Consider the following 17569-nt stretch of genomic DNA (forward strand, 5'->3'; position numbering starts at 1 on the left):
AAATTTTAAAATAGAACTTAGTCTGCAGACCCTGAATAGTGAAGGTTGATTGTTAAAACAGCAAGCTGAAGAAAAACTAAGTAAGTACCAATTAGCCTCATGTAGTATGAGAATTATGAGGATGTTTAAGGTCAAAATAGTTCATATGGAGAAATGAGATATTGTTGGAGATACAGCGAATAAATGGTATGTGCAATCTTAGGAAAGTGAACACATTTCCTTTGTTTTTGCTCTTATTCTAAAGGGTAACTCAAGGGAACACTGTCAACTTCAACTTGTCATTTTAAGAATAAGTTAAAAATATAGTCTCAAACTGCACGTCCTCTAGCATGTCCCTGACAACTTTTATTATTTTACAACCACAATTTCCTTTTCTTTGTTTTAATTTTGATTTTTTCCTCTGAACCATCATGTTCGTCTTACATGAGGAAAACAGTGCGTAGAGGGTTGTTGTATTTGCATTTTTTTCCTTTAATTGCTTTCATTTATAACTGCCTCAGGAGTTACTTGTAATTATAGTATGTGCAGTAAAGTCTGAAGTATGTGCAAACCTTTTCCTGGTTTATATTTTACTTGCTTCAGGGTGAGATACCACCAAACTTTCCTCTGCATTTCTGATAGTATAATTGCAAATGTAACCCTTCTGCTGGAAGGAGTCAGCAGTAACCAGGGCTGGGTTCAATATCTAGGGGTTCGTTTTCATCTGTCTCACGCAGAACTGGCCTGAGCCCCACCCAGTACCCTGGGAAATTCACACACCCCTGGGCGCCTCGGAGAGGCAGTGCTTCCCCACTCGCAAGCACAGAGTCTGAGTGTAGAAAAGAAACTTTTAATGAAAAAGGCAGAAAAGTCAATTGGCATAAGCTTGGAAAAATACCACACCCACAGTTCATAACTAATCCTCAAGTAACTGTCCCAGCTCACAGGGATTGAGCAGTGTCCCTTGCCTCTCAGGCTCACCAATCCAATACTGTAACCAGCCAATCCACCCACCCAAACTTTCTTCGTACCCCTCTTTTCACATGCCCCACTTACAACACAGTCCAGTCCGTGCAGGCCCTGACACATCACCCTGACACATTCCCTCATTGAACCTGAGGCAATGCCCCCTTTACGCTGGTCTGGTGTTCCGCTTGCTCCTTGCCAGCTGCCCCACCGGCCATCCGCCGGTCACGCCATCCGTCTGTCCGCTGCTGCTCCTCCTACCGGCCGGCCGCTACTCCTCCTACTAGCCATCCACCAGTCGCGCCATCCATCTGTCCGCTACTCCTCCTACCAGCCGTGCCTGCCGTCCATCTGCTCCTCCTCCTACTGGCCATCTGCCAGTCACACTGTGTGTCCATCCGCCAGTCACACTGTGTGTCCATCCACTGCTGTCTTATGAGTTTTGCTGTAGACAAAACCCTGTGATTCCAGCTCTCAGTGATTCCAGCTCATAATAAACTCAGCTCTGGGCCTAGCCACAGCATCTCAGTGTCTACCAAGGTAGATTCTTACAGAATAACTATAAGGTACCACAGGACCCTTTGTTGCTGTTATAGACCTATTGTTGGGCTTACCTGTGAAGGGGTGAACTAGTCAAACCGGTCTTATAGCTGTATAGCCAAAAGGCTTCTAGCCAGCTGACTCAACCACTATACCTCCCTCCTTCCACCTACACAATGCTTTGAGGTGGGGAGCCCTCTGTAATCCATTTTACACAGTAGTGATGACTGCACTATAACTTCCCCCACACACAAAACTTCAAGCATTGAATAGCAACAGAGAGGGAGTCATGCTAGTCTATACACTATCAAAACAAAAAGCAGTCAAGTAGCACTTTAAAGACTAGCAAAATAGTTTATTAGCTGAGCTTTCGTGGGACAGACCCACTTCTTCAGACCATAGCCAGACCAGAACAGACCTGTTCAGAACAGTCTGTTCTAGGATGGCTATGGTCTGAAGAAGTGGGTCTGTCCCATGAAAGCTCACCTAATAAAATATTTTGCTAGTCTTTAAAGTGCTACTTGACTGCTTTTTCAAGCATTGGTGAGACTCCACAATTCTTATACTGGGTGATAACATAACTTGTGACTTTACAACATGTTGCTTACAATAGACAAAACCTCCTTGCTTTGCTTGCTCCCATGAGGCTTTGTTTACAAGGACTTACATATGCACACCTTTGTATTTTTATGTAAATGATCTCTGCAGAACACATTCCCCAACTCCTTTAGCAGTACTGAGCTCCTGCTGGCACATTTCTTACACAAAGGACTAGCTGTAAAGGCCGCTTGTCACTGACCAGCTGGTTCCAATACACAGCAGCATGTCTTGTGAATGGGATAGATCCCAGCCACCCACCACATCCCAGTTTTCTATCCCATCTTGCTGCAGCAATCAGCAGGAACAGCATTTCCCGAAGTGTGGTACTGGTCTTTAGAAAGTATACAAATTATTGTGCACAATCCTATTAAGTTGATACATTTTGTGTTTTCCTGCATAATTAAGGTAATAACAATAAGTTAGGCACTTAAGTATTTTATATCAAGATTCATATTGTTATTATGTACTGTTATTGTTGTGGATAAATAATAAACAGTGAAAATCTATTCGTTTTTCATTTTGTTTTATTTGTGTTTATATTTTTGGGCCACAAAAAAAGGTACTGCAAAAAGCCAGGTCACAACAATATAAAGTTTGGGAAACCCTGAGCAGGGGGATTGGAACTGAGGATCCAGGAGAAGAGAGAACCAGATGATGGGGAAAGGAAATGAAGTGAAGGGAACTTTTGCCTGTAAAGTCATCCTGTCTGGATGCTTTGTAGCACTGATATTTTGCAACTGTCACAAGTGTTCTGTGATGGCTGGGGGAATCTATCTGTACAATTTATGAATTCTATGCATGAGTATGAATTCTACGTATCTTTATCAGGCCACCGTCTGTTCTTTTACTTCACGTTGAACTGAAATTCCAAGACACAGTGATATAAGGTTGGTTACAGGCTGTCATTAACATGGGATGGTTCTTCGTTTTAGCACAAACACCATGAACAGGGGTCAGCGATCTGTGGCTCCAGAGCCGTATGTGGTTCTTTAAGGAGCCACTTGTGGCTCAGAGCACTGGAGCTGGTGACTCCACTTGAGGCTCCGGAGGCTGCCGCCAATTAAATAATGCCCACTGTTAAAATGGAACTGAGTTTTTTGTTTAAGAGGTGGCAGCTTCCAGAGCTGTTGAGCAGTCACTGTGACGGGGGAAAACTAGCAGGGCAGGGAGCTGCTTGTGCATCCCACAGTGGGGGGGAAGTCAGCCTTCAGGAGAGTTGAAGGGTGGGGTGGCCGAGCCTACCCCTGCCGGAGCTGCGCAGCTGCACTGAGAAGGAGGTGCCAGGGGGAGCAGCGGCAGCTCGTGGAGCTCGATGGCTGAGGCAGGTAGATCCTGGGGGTGGGAGGAGGCAGGTTTGGGGCTGAGAGGGGTTAAGCCTGGGGATCGGGGGGAGGTTTGTGGGATGGGATGTAAAGCTTGGGGATGGGGGCAGATTGGGCTGAGATGGGTAAAGCCTGGAGATGGGAGTAACTTTTAACTCTCTAACTGGTACAAATCATTGTGTGTGTGCTCTTCTTAAAATATGGGTGACAAAAAGTATGGTTTGATGTTATTTATTAAGGGCTTTCTCGTATCCACATAAATTGCAGCTCTTAAAATATTGATTTTGTAACTGAATTTGAAAAAAAAAATTGGCCTTCTCTCTATTTCAGTTGCAAACCCCTCACCATGGATAACAGACTGGCTCCTAGCCAGGAAAACTTGTTGGGGTGAGGTAACCTGGGAACAAAGTCACCTGGTAGATTGTGTAGGCTGATTTAGTAGTCCCTGACAGAGAGACAGGAAAGCTATAAAGGACAGGAACTGATCTGTTCACAGGTCCTGGGCCATTTTCACCAGCTCAAGCTGTGGGAAGATGCTTCAGGAGCCTGATAAGGTACCAGGAGACCCTGTCTACCTGAACACAGATTGTCCCCTAAGGATTCTCAAGGGAAGGGTGTACTTGAGTAAGGGAAGTTTTCTCGAGGGTGGCGGTTGTTTCATATATGATCTGTACTCTCTGTATGTGTTGTGTTTAAATAAAGAGCAGTAACGTATTATAATTCTCTGTGTTGTATGCTTCACCTTAATGGTCAGCACTGGGGCATAGGCGGTTAGCCACGTGGCATGAGACAGAACCAGACAGCAGGAAACAGTCATTTGTCAATACAGGATTAGAAACCAGAAGTCAGATGCAGAAGACAAGGCCTAGTCAGAAACTGGGTATCAGAAACACAAGGAAGCAGGATCTATAGCAGCAGCTAGTTGGGATCCTGCCTACCTGTACAGATGAACTTCCTGTATTCTCCCCAGATTTAAATAGTATGTCCAGACCAATCAGGAATTGGGAATGCACTGTCAGTCAGACCATCCTAAGGCAGTGCATCCTGTGGCTTTTGGGGGGTCTCATGACCTGGTGAGTGTGTCTGCTGCCAGAACTGCTGGGTGGTGCAGTCAACAAGAATCAGGGTCAAAGTCAGGCCAGAGTCAGATACCAGGACCACCCCAAGCTGTCTAATGAAATCCAAACCTATGGGAATTTCAGTTATGTTTATATAAAAAACTCCTTTTGGCATGTGTAAGAAAATAAGTATGTAGAATGTAAAAACTTTATTTATCAGTATATAAATGCAAATACACAGACATAAAAACAATAACATATTTCAACATTTTTAATGAGGTGGATGAACCTGAGACCCAGCAGCTGATCATGCTGCAGCCCCACCTTCTGAAATTTCATTTCTTCCCAAGGGGATCCACCCCCCTACTTTTCTCACCCCTTGTCTAGGGCATACTGGACTCCAAGATCAAAAAGAGGAAATTACGTAACCTGTGGAGGTAGAAGGATATGGTGCTGAGGACCATTGCTGGGAACTAGGCCACTGTCTGTACCCTCCCAGCCCTTGACTTACTAGGGGCTTCCCGCTAAAGCTGCCCAGGCATGGCAGCTTAGTTGACCATAAGGGTGAGCAAGTGAGATAAAGAATCTGTGGTTGGCAGCCACCTCCACTGTAGGACTTCAGGGACTAGAAGCCTAGTCAGCAGAGACGGGAATGGCTGATATTCCCAAAGAGCCACCAGAAGGCCAGGCACAGCCCCAACCAGGGATCACTGTGGAGAGTAGGCACTGCAGGGCGTATCACCCAAGGGAGCCAGAGTGACAGTACCCTGTTGTCCTCTGATTGGCCAACCACCCTATTTAACCGTGGAAGGTGCTCCAAGAAGTTGTCTGGACAACCATACAAACTTTGGTCCTGCTGCAAGTCCAGACTTCACCTTGCCTCCTGATCTCCTGACTCTAATTCCTGCCTCCAGATTATATCTTGGCACTACCTAGATTATACATGGAGGACCAAGGATTGATGGAAATTACTCAAGAGCATAACATTAAGCCTGTGTTTAAGCATACACAAGATCAGAGAGCTAATTTGTTATCAATTATTTCTAAATTATGCAAAGATTTATCAGCTAAATTAGCTTGAATCAGAAACTCATGGGTGTTTTTTCCCAGTATGAATTGGGAAGACTTTTAAGAAATAAATAGGATCAAGTTAGTTTTCTGTGTTTATAAAATTGCTTCTGAAATTTTAAACAAACTAATGCTGATGTCCATGGGTTTATTTCTTATCAGATGGAGCAGGCATGTGAAGATATAGATGAAATGTTCAGCAATTTACTGGGGGAAATGGATCTGCTGACGCAGGTAAGTAATTTGTTTAAAAACAGAGAAATTATCCTAATGGGGGAAATAAGGAGAATTCTTTACCTTTCTTACTCCTATCCAACTACTCACCACACCTTCATACTGAATAAATACCAATAGCCTTTGGAAAGTGACTTAAAACTGATTTTTCTCTATTGGGCATCTAAATCAGGTTGCCTGCACAACCAGGATAGTGACATTACAGTGGATTAGAACATGAAACAGCTCTAAGGTGATAAAGCCTTTTCAAAAGTTAAACAAGAATGTCTAAACATTCTGCTATGGAAACAGGAAGCATTTGGATCTGAGTCACAGGGATGAACACTTTGTGTACATGTTTAAAGGAACTGTTACCAACTGAATCACAGAAATGTAGGCAGGGGAGAGACCTTGATAAGTCATGCCCCTGTGCTATGGCAGAACCAAGCAAACCTAGATTGTCCCTGATAGGGGTTTGTCCAACCTGTTTTTACAAACCTCCAATTTTGAGGATCCCACAACTATGAACTGTAAACTGAATCAACTATAAGCTATGGGTATGAAGACAAAAATGTTTTTAATTATTTATTGAATATTTGAGAAGTGTCTAGCATCATTATTCATCGAATGGCATAACCACTTTTATTACTGTCTTTGGGCCTTATTCTCATTTGCATTAGGGTCTCTTGTACTGCTCTGGCAGTGTAACTGGGCCAGACAGTGGAGGTAGATATGGCACATTCATAGTGCAAACAGCCCCAAAGTCAAAATAGGCCTGATTCTAATTTATGCTGCCTCTTCAAGTTTAATTTTTAATATTTGTTCTATGCTTCCATTGTTTTTACTTTGATTTGTCTGGTTTTTTTTTTCTATTTGGCTGTTGTTCCTCTGTTTCCATGTGTATATAAATTGTCCACTGATACAGAAAAGCATTTAAGAATATGATTAACATCAAGCAGGCCAGTAGTAAGTGCTTTGCTGGACTGGGGCTATGATTGTCATTTTTCCCTTCTGTATTTTATATATAAACTTCTTTCTAAATTCCTTTTATCTGGGCTTGTGAAATTTTTGCATGTGGTTTATTTCCTTCCTTTTCCCTACACACACCTTCTCTATTTTTGCAAGCATGAACAGTCAGGCAAAAGCAGCATTTTGAATTCACTTGCTTCAATTTTTCAGTGTTGTACAAGTACATAAGAAACTAACATTGAAGGGCTGGGAAATAAGAAATTACCTGGTAAAGAGGTTTTATTAATTTTTTATGGAAAACTTGGACCAGTTTCAGCCTATCCTAGTATTTATAAATGCTTCCAAAATCATTCAGCTGCTAGAGCCAGCTTTTTCCACAGTGGAATCACAGACAGGAATCTGCTCTTTGTTTTAATTCTGCATGTTTCTTGGCATTTTTTAAAGCACCAATCCCCAACCTGCATTCTTCAGAACAAACTGCAGACTAGAAATTCTCCATGTAGAGAAGACATTTGTCCATATAAAACATCATGGAGCAAATAAAACCAGCACACTTGTATGTGTGTTTCTGTTTCTTGACGGAAGAACTGACTTTGTCGGAATAATTATGAGTGTAACATGCCCAGTAAATATTAATGTCAACTCTTTTCATTTTGTTCCATATGAACAGAGTTTAGGAGTGGAAACTGTCCAGCCTCCATCCCCCAAAGCATCTAATAAAGAATATAACTTTACAGTTGGCTTTAAAGATTTAAACGGTAAGTGACTGGAAGGATTATTTAGTGTTGCTGTAATGGAGTTAATGTCACTCTTCTGCAAGGTGGAACTGGCAGCAACAAGGGTGCAGTTCCATTTCTAGGAGTCCTCTTAACCATACAAAACAGAACCCGCTTGAGCCTCCATCCAATAGTCTGAGAAAATATAACACCAGCTGTGGGCACCTCAAAGAGGCAATACTTCCCCTCTCCCAACCACTGAGTCTGGCCATGACAAAAGAGAACTTTTAATAAAAGGGAAAGGGAACCAAGCAGTAGCCTGGGAAAATCCCACATTCAAACGCATTTCACCATAGGCAGAAACTCCACCCACAGTGCAGGGGGCAGCATCCTTGCCCTGAGTAGCAGGAAAAGTCCAATGAATGAGTATCTATTTAGCACACCACTCCTCCAGCCCCTCCCCACCAACCACACAGTTGCCTGTCCTTGCTTAGCAAAAACCCAGAGTTTAGAGGCGTGTTCACAGGGGTTCATCTTGTACTCCACAAAGGGTGTGGGGTATCAAGCAATGTCTCTGTGGCTGCTCCATGCCTTTGCCGCTGGTGCTTGTGTGCTGTCACTGTTGGATAGCCTGCAACCACTTGCACGACAACATGTTCTGCACTCCGCTGCTTAACCCAGGTCTTCAGTGATTTCAGCTCTCAGTGATATCACAGGATAGCAGCAGAGGTGAAAGGAAGGCAGTGTGTCTCAGTACACCGTGCTGGCAAGAGCCGTCTGGGTGCTCTGCTGAGAGCCAGCTGGCGGGCAGTGTATTTTCCAGTGCGTTATCCCAGCCAGGCTCCTGCTGCAGGCTGGTGCTGGCAGCCCAGCGTGTGCAGCCAGGTGAGGCAGGTAGATGAAGGGGGCCAGCTGGGAGCGCACTGTAGGGAATTTATGAGCCAGGCTGCTGGTGCATACAGGCCTGTCCTGGTGCCTCCTCAGTGGATGCTGTCAGCAGTGTGCACTGTTACCAGTGGCCACAGGAAGAAGCCTGAGGGTCCCTTGCATCATCCTGGTTTGGTTTCCCTGCAGCGTTGCCCTCAGCTCCTTGTGGCAGCAGCAGTGAACAGGAGCGTCCAGATAAATGTGTTATCTCATTTAAGTGTGTCAGAGTTAAAAAACACACAACAAATATGGAATTTTTAGATCTCTTTTGGAAAAATACCTTAACAGAGAAATGGCATATTTTTAACACTGACTGAATGTTTCTTCACAGCCCTGCCTATTACCTTATAGCTACGTCTACACTTACCGGGAATACTGACGGCTGCTACACAATTTTAGGTACGCCAATTGTGTACCTAATATCAATTTTGCAGCCGTCAACATTGGTCCCTGTTCTCACTGCAGAATGGCAATGGGAGTGCTCCTCCCGCCAACATTCCTTAATCCTTGCGGCTCGCAAGGAGTTCCGGGTTCCACATTGGTCCCGGAATGCGCTGTTTCACGTGTGTGCAAAACGGCGAACTGGAAGATTGAACCTAAGCGTTCAATCTTCCACGGCTAGTAGAAGGACCTAGCCTAAGTGTGGCAAGTTACTACGGTCTATCGCACAGTGATTGGTGTAGGAAGTAGATATGTGACTTTTCAGAAATTATTTTCGTATATCTGAAAGCCTCGCACATACGCTGCTTTTACGCACGTGTAACTGCATGGACATAGGGGACATGGTCCCTTTAAAACCTGGTTCTGAGACAGAGGCTACTTCAGGCGGAAGAAGTGCTGCCCAGATGGAGGGCTGTGGAGAGAGGGAGAATGATGTGGGTGTGGGGGGGTACTGCAGGTGGGGAGAATATGGGGGACCAGTAAAATAGGGTTACATTCAAAACAAAGGCCCTGAGGCCCAGTGATACCACAGCATTAAAGGCTAGACACTGAACAGGGTGGCTAGACTCAGAGTTCAGGAATCCTGGGCAGAGTTCCAGTCCAACAGGGAGTCGTGCACTCTCCTGACGAGGCTTTGGTTCCAAGAAAAGGCTCTGTTGTCTTCTTCTGCCACGCTCTGCAAGCCCACAGAGAGCAACAACCTCCCCCCTTAACTCGCTAACAGCCTTCCTCCTTATCCAAGTGCAAAGCCACAGGCTCCACTACTCATAGTTCAGTGCAGCTCTGCACAAAGGTCCTCCTCCAGTTTGCCCTTCCCAGGTGACCCCTTTCTCTCACAGGGCTTTTCCTCACTTCCACCCTGGGAGGTCCCCAGTCTGTGCTCTGTCCATCATAGGCTTTGGGCTGGTTCTGAGCTGCTTATTACCTGAGGGCCTGCTGTCTGTAGACCCTCTTGTCTGGCATTCCAGACACACATGCCGAGCCACCTGTCCAGAGGATGAACTGGGGTGGCTGCCCTAAGCCCTGTGCTTTTGGGAGCCACCCCAGCTATGGGCAGGCGGGGGAGGATTACCTGGGAAAGGGCGCAGCAGTGGTGACAGGCAGCAGCAGAAGTGGGAATGCCCACTCCCACGCTAGCCCCGTGGGGCGCAGGAGTGGCAGCCTCCTGTGCCCTGTTCCACCACACTGTGCCCTCGTGGCTTGCTGAGCTCCACTCCAGCACAGGTGGCGGGGAGAGGAGACTGTTTCCTGCCGCCATGGGGAAGTGGGATTCAGTGGGTGAGAAGGGCACAGCAGAGTGGAGCAGGCTGATGCTCCCGCAAGCCATGTGGTGAATTCAGCAGGGGGGCTGAAGGGAGGTGACCTCCTGCAGCTGCTGACTGCTAGCAGCACTGTGTCTGCCCCAAGTAATGCATGGCCCGGTTGGCTGGGGGCGAGGAGGCAGGTTAGGCAGGTTGGGGTCAGAGAAGGGGAGGGGTGGGGATTGTCATGTGGGGGGGAGTTACCCTGGGCCCCATCAGTGGGGGTGAGGGTTGCCCCAGGCCCAGCCACCCCTTGGGATGACCCTGCACATATGCCCCTATCACTGTCCCTCTCTCCACTCCCTGCCCTTGGAACAAATAGCACTTTTTCTTAGGGGGTCATGGTCTCTTAACCCCCAGGGAGGCTTAGACCCGATTTAGACCTCAGACCTCAGTCCTGCAAGGTGCTGAGCACTGTCTCTGATGCAGACAAGTATTTAAGCCCTTTCTTAACTTTTTCACCAAAGTCAATGGGACTTCTCAGCTCCTTACAGACAGGCATGTGCATAAAAACTTTGCTGTGTCAGGGCCAGACTTTATACCATGTTACTGTATTGAGCCCTTAGCACTATGCATATAAGAGGGATTGAGTCCTCCTGTCATAGCTACACTATGCACCTCGCAGCAGCACTGCTATGCCACTGCAGCTGGGCTGCTGTAAAGTCATGTTGTAAAGTCTGGCCTTGATCCAGCAAAGTTTCCATCATCTTTAAGGAGGTGAGAAGTTTCACTACTTGAGTGGAATTGAAGTTGTAATGTTGTATAAGAACAAAGGAGACAGAAGCGACTGCAACAACTACCGTGGAATCTCCCTCCTAAGCGTCACTGGTAAACTGTTCGCTCGTGTCATCCTTGGCAGACTCCAGAAGATTGCTGAGAGGGTGTACCCCGAATCGCAGTGCGGATTCCGCGCAGAGAGGTCTACCATTGACATGGTCTTCTCTCTAAGGCAGCTGCAGGAGAAGTGCAGGGAGCAGGGAAAGCCACTCTACATAGCCTTCATTGACCTGACCAAGGCTTTTGACTTGGTCAGCAGGGATGGTCTGTTTAAACTGCTCCACAAGATAGGCTGTCCTCCACGGTTACTCAAGATAATCCAGTCGTTCCACGAAGACATGAGAGGAACCATCCAATATGACGGCGCATTATCGGATGCTTTCAGAATTAGGAGCAGCGTCAAACAAGGATGCGTGCTTGCTCCGACATTGTTCGGGATCTTCTTCTCACTCCTTCTGAAGCATGCCTTTGGATCTTCAACAGAGGGCATCTTGCTGCACACAAGATCTGATGGGAAACTGTTTAACCTTGCAAGGCTGAAAGCTAAGTCTAAGGTGCGAGAAGTCCTCATCAGAGACATGCTGTTCGCAGACGATGCTGCTGTAGTGTCTCACACAGAAGACCAGCTTCAAAAACTGCTGGATCAGTTCTCCAAAGCATGCAAGGACTTTGGGCTTACCATCAGCCTAAAGAAGACAAACATAGTCAGGATGTTGCTGAATCGCCATCAATCAGCATTGACAACTATACGTTAGAGGTCGTCCACGAGTTCGTTTACCTCGGGTCCACCATCACTGACACCCTGTCATTGGACACTGAGCTAAATAGGAGGATTTGAAAAGCGGCCACAACTCTGTCCAGACTCAGCAAGAGAGTGTGGAATAACAACAAGCTGTACACTCACACCAAAATGCAAGTCTACAGAGCCTGCATCCTCAGCACCCTCCTTTATGGCAGCGAGACTTGGACCCTGTATGCCCACCAAGAAAAGAGGCTGAACGTCTTCCACTTGCGCTGCCTCAGGCGCATCCTTGGAATATCATGGAAGGATAGAGTGACCAACACCGCCGTCCTCGAGCAAGCTGGAATCCCAACCATGCACACCGTCCTCAGGCAGCGTCGACTCTGCTGGCTTGGCCATGTCCACAGGATGAATGATGGAAGAATTCCAAAAGACATCCTGTATGGTGAGCTAGCCTCTGGCAAAAGACCTCCTGGACGCCCCCAGCTGCGTTACTAAGATGTCTGCAAGAGAGACCTCAGAGAGGTAGACATCGAGCTGGACAACTGGGAAGAACTAGCAGACAACCGCAGCAGATGGAGGCAGGGGTTACACAAGGGCCTTCAGAAGGGCGAGTTGAAGATCAGACAGCTAGCAGAGGAGAAGCAAGCGCACAGAAAGCACAATAAGGACTTGCCAGACACCCACTACATCTGCAAGAGATGCAGCAAGGACTGTCACTCTCGTGTGGGTCTTTATAGTCACAGTAGATGCTGTAAATGAAGTCCTCAATTGAAACTTTAAAGGGCGCGATCCATAGTCAATGCAGACTAAAGGATGCCTACTTGAAGTTAAACAAGGGCTTAAGTACTCTTTTGTATCAGAAACAGTTTCAGCCCTTTGCAGGGCTCATGTCTAAATCAGGCCTCATCCCTTGGAGCTTTGGAGAACATAATGTTTAGGTGGCTAGAAAGCTCTTCCATCAGCAGAATTACACCACTCCAACAAGCAGCAGTAGCTGTGTCGGTGGAAGTGTACCTCTCATCAACACAGTGCTGTCCACACTGGCGCTTTTGTCAGTGAAATTTATGCCGTTTGGAGGGGTCATTTTTCACACACCTGACCAACAAAAGTTTTACCCACAAAAGTGCTAGTGTAGACATGGTTTGAGATATGAATGCAGTCCTTTTACAACAGAAAATTCCTTCTAGTCTGTCCCTGAGCATGAGCATATGAATAATTATCCCCAAAATGCACCTTTTTCATAGAACCCAAACAAAAGTCTTCTTTAAAATTGTACCCTTTCCCTTACCCTACCCAGATAGCATGCTCTTCTACCATTTTGTTTTCATTGAACTGAGTGCAAAATGTTTTTCAGGTCACCCACTCTAATGTATGGTTCGGGGGGTGGACTTTTCTTAACAGAATCATTGAGTACACTGGAGGACAATGACTTGGATGCTTTAATGGCTGATCTGATGGCAGACCTTAGTGAAGTTGAACAGAAGACATTGCAAGCACAGAAAACTTCTGCCTCCCCACAAAGTGCGGTCACACAGCCTTCCACAGGTGTTTGTGCTGGTGCTTCTTATGGTTTCAAATCAAATGTCCCTGTGATCACCACTGGACATTTTGAGGATGACTTGCCCCCTCCACCACCAGATCCTGTCATCAACCTCCCACTACCACCTCCTCCACCTGAACCACTCACTCAGGTAAGCACTGAAGGAACCTTGTACCAAACATCCCCATACCTTGTGGTGCAATTATTTAGCGTCTCCCCCAGGTACTGCCTATCGGGGTTAGTTAATTTAATGTGCTCTGCCTCATGTCGGATGAACACCCCATCACAGAAGGACTCAAGATGTGTCCTTCATCCCTCTTCTCTCCCCAAATGAAAAAGTGCCTATGAGATTGTGTGTTGTGTCAGTTCTCACAGCCACTGTTTTCCTGGCACTGTCCTGAAGCCATCTCCAATGCTCTGGCAAGCAAATGAGGCTAATGTTCCATAAGGAACCTAGGCAGAGTTCTAGGTCTTTAAATGGCCTTGAGGGTGCAGATGCAGCTTCTCAAAGACATTGCCTGCCTGCCCAGCCCTAGCTGAAAGTCAGAGCACTCCCATTACGTGAGCTGCTGAAAACAGCTTAATATGCTGCTGATTGGGTAGCTCACTGTCCTCCTGCAAAACTGCTATATATTGCTATTAACCGAATGGCAGTGGCAATGCCAGAAGGAAGCCTGCACAAAGGGAATGGGAAATAATTGTCTAAACGTGGCTGTTTGATTTAGCATCTTAGTTAGTATTGTCTTTGAGGTTATCTAGCATGGTTGGTAGTGCCAAAGGCTGGTGTAAGAAGAATTTGCTTGTCAAAATCCATAATCCTGCCAGTCAGGTCTCTTGATAGGTAGCCCCCAAACCAATCTATAGCTGATGTTCTGTTGGGCGTCTTTTAGTCACATGGACTTAGAGTGTCATTCATCCCTATTACATTTCCAGTGCTAGGGCCATATTCTGTAACCTTTAAAACTGTGGAAACAACAAAGGAATACCGCATTTCTTTTAAAGAAGCACTCAAAACTTTCCATCAGCTCTGCCATTTCTTTTTAAAACTGTCCTTAAGCTAAATAACATTTCTATATTTTCTGGTAGTGTTTTGTGTATTAGATGTGTGTGTTTCTCTTTGAGCTTTGGGAAGCATGGTGAATAAAGTAGAAAATACAAATCCTTTAGAGGTCAAAAGCTTTCTTCAAAGTTGCCAGTATTTTTAGGCTGATGAGTTATTTACTGACTGTGTTCCTTCTATCTGTGTGAATAAAAACAAAGGTAGTGTTAACTGAGAGCTCTTTGCAGACAGAAATCAGTTGCATGGATTTGTAATTGGCATTAGCCTTGTTCAGTAGAGTTCATACACCAGCGATACATAATTTAGTCACCTGCTGGAGCTACTCAGCGGGAAACTTAGCCAGACCAGGTAACTATTTTGGTTGTGATATTTTGGTGCCTCCTCCAGAGAGCTGTTTGTGATGGGGAATATACACTGAGATTCTGATAGCCTCCAACCCTCTTTTGCAGACTGTCAAAATCTCACTTCACCACACATTCTTTGTGCAGTCACCAAAGCTAATTTTGGACTGTTGGAGTTAATCCGTCTTTGAGCTATAGTGCTGGAGTAATGCAAATTCCCTTCCTCTCTCTGCTGACTGGAAGACCTGCAAGAACTGCTGTTTTGACATTTTTAGCTGAGACTGTGACCACAATGGTACAACATGGAGCCACTTCTTTAATTTAGAGTGCATGCCTTGCCCCTGGACTCTTAATATCCTGAGAGGTGAGCCTCATGCTAGAATCAAGAGGGGAAAGCTGCCAGACAAAATCCTTTTTGGAAGATGAGCTGGCAGAACATAGTAAGTAACACCTCCCTGCAAGGAAGTGCTGTTCAGCAAACAAAGGAAATGACACTACATGATTCTTACAGATACAGCTCCCATGAGTTTATACACCATCCCAGTTTGCCACTGAATGCTAAGGTAAATATAGTCCATTTGGAACAGCAGCTTTAGAATGGAGGGGGAGGTTGACGGGAGGGCAGTACACAGAGCAACTCTAATATGGAACAGTGGCACTCAGTCAAAAACTGCCTCCCAGTGTGTTCTGATTGGCAGCTGTATTTGACTACTCCATTTCTCATTGCAACAAAAATCCCTCCCCCTTCAGAAAGGAGCTTTGGAGAGAGGAAAGATCACCAGTGGCTCTACAAACTACTGTAGTCAAAACTCAGAGACTCCTCCCTGAGGCAAAGGAGACAGGGAAAAGCTGAGGAGAGGCAGCCCTCAATTTGGGAAATTAGCAGGGGAATGTGAGGGAGACAGAAGTCTCAGTGTGCCCTTAGTAAGCCACCACGATCTCAGAAGTCACAGGCTGTCACCAATGTAAGTGTAGTCCCTTATAAAGATACAGAACAGTAACCTGCTCCAAGAGGAAGAGAGGAAAACTGTTTTAGGGTCCGTGCCAGAGAGAAACACTCACAATCTTTACATCAACCACAAAGGAAAACGGGCACTTCCAGCTGCTAAAGTGACTTAGGATTCAAATTGTGCATGACATGGTTGCAAACCAGGTGCTCAGTATCATTCTGGAAGTGCTTGTTCTTTGAGCCCTGCAGGTATAAACTGAGCGGCAGTGAGTTTGCTCTTCCATGTTACTGTCCACACTGCTGTGGCATTCATCAGTCACACTGCCCCCCAGGGTGCCAACACTTGTTTTCCCCCCAAGTTCAGACATTAATGTCACATCTACTGTATGTTGGTTACCTCCCCTCTGAGCACAGGGGGAGGCCTGTCTCCAAGTTCTGTAGCAACCTGTGAGTCATGCCCAGATCATTTCAGTATCCTGTAAGGCTGCATCTACACCTAAAATGCATTCTGGTGAGATTCAGTTGACAGAATGCAGCAGTTTTGTCGGGAAAGTTAAGTTGCTTCCAGACGAGGCATAACACCTCTGTTGACAAATTCTGTCAACAGAAAAATAGTGTAGATGCTCCGGGGGGGGCCCTTCTGTCAACAGAGAGGGCTTCCAGTTCACCAGGCAGCCCTGTTCGCAGAGCTTCCGGTCGGCCCTTCTGTTGAGAGAGGGGTCGGCAGTCTGGCTGCTCTCTGTTGACAGAGCAGATTGCTCTTTCGAGCCACTTTTGGGTGTAGATGCGATCTGTCAACAGAGATTTTGTCGGAAGATCTCTTCTGACAGTAGCTTCTGTCGATGACTGCTGTAATGTAGATGCAGCCTAAGAGATCCATGGCTGGGCATCAGGGAGCATTTGTCTTGTTAATCAGAATTAAGCTTAGGGAAATGGGAGCTAAGCATCAGAACCCATTTATTTCCTGTAGCTGACACCTATGCCAATGAAGTTTTCCTTGGTAGGCCTGGTGGGTTTGGTATAAATCATTATAAGCAGCTGTTTGCATGTCAGCATGGCACTTGGCTCATTTATTTAACAGAATTCACTGGATATTTTTCTGTTGTTTCAGGAAGAACTAGAGGCACAAGCAAAAGCCAACAAGATCAAACTTGCATTGGAAAAGCTGAAGGAGGCCAAAGTTAAAAAGGTACTTTGAGCTATAGGGTGGCACTTTGAGATAGAGACACAACCGTGAGGGGTTGGCTGACTGTAGTGGTTGGTGCCTGGGTTTGCCCCCTATGGGGCAGAAACAGGGTGATCATCTGTCCTGTGTTCACCAGGAGAGTCCAGTATTTTAGGCACCATGATGTTTTTTTAACAAAAGGGTTAATTATCCTGTATGTTCACTACCCTGCTGAGCTGCCCTTCTCCCAAGCCAGCACAGCCACAGGAGAGCACATGCAGAGCATACTGACTGGCTAGCACAGACAGCAGCAGGAGAGGGAGCCAGGGGCCCTGCCATAGAGGTGAGGCAGGGTATGTTGTGGGGTAGTGTGTTTTGTCCCTCCACACCTAAGATTTTAAGGGGGACCTGGTGCCCCAGCAGTGCTGGGCAGCTGGGGAGCTCCTCTGGGGGGCAGCTGCCCCTGCAGCAGGGGAGACCACTGCTGGGAGGTAGCCTGATCCCCACCACAGGAGAGCCTCCGGTGGAGCTGGGACTACTACCACCACCACGACACCTCACCGCCGCCCACGGGGCAGCCGCCTCCACAGCTAGGGAGTCCCCACAGCTGGGGAGTTGCCCTGTGGAGCGGCAGCACCGTTCCCAGTGCCCCGAGGTGTGGGGCAGCCGTGCAGCTCCCCTGCTTACAACTTAATCGTAAATATATATTTTTGACATTTTTACCTATTAATTATAATAATGTAGTATGTCTTTTTAATGGGTGTGCAGTAAACTTAATGTTATTTTGAACATGTGTACAGCATAGGTCTGATTGATTTCCCTTGACCGTGCGGAGCAATTTTACCAGGTGTCCTGTATTTGGCAGAGGGAAATATGGTCACCGTAGGCAGGA

General features: G+C 46.2%; 1 protein-coding gene across 2 annotated transcripts in view; it reads left to right on the top strand.

Moving 5' to 3' along the window:
• APBB1IP (amyloid beta precursor protein binding family B member 1 interacting protein) overlaps positions 1–17569 on the top strand; it is a 107782-nt gene that overhangs the window by 37011 nt on the left and 53202 nt on the right. For both annotated transcript variants that reach the window (XM_074984891.1, XM_074984892.1), the window contains exons 2-5: positions 5696–5767; positions 7386–7473; positions 13024–13313; positions 16624–16701. In XM_074984891.1, the coding sequence (XP_074840992.1) occupies positions 5696–5767; positions 7386–7473; positions 13024–13313; positions 16624–16701 (528 nt within the window). The remainder of the gene's footprint in view (positions 1–5695; positions 5768–7385; positions 7474–13023; positions 13314–16623; positions 16702–17569) is intronic.

This window comes from Carettochelys insculpta, chromosome 2, assembly GCF_033958435.1.
Source record: "Carettochelys insculpta isolate YL-2023 chromosome 2, ASM3395843v1, whole genome shotgun sequence".
Lineage (NCBI taxonomy): Eukaryota > Metazoa > Chordata > Testudines > Carettochelyidae > Carettochelys > Carettochelys insculpta.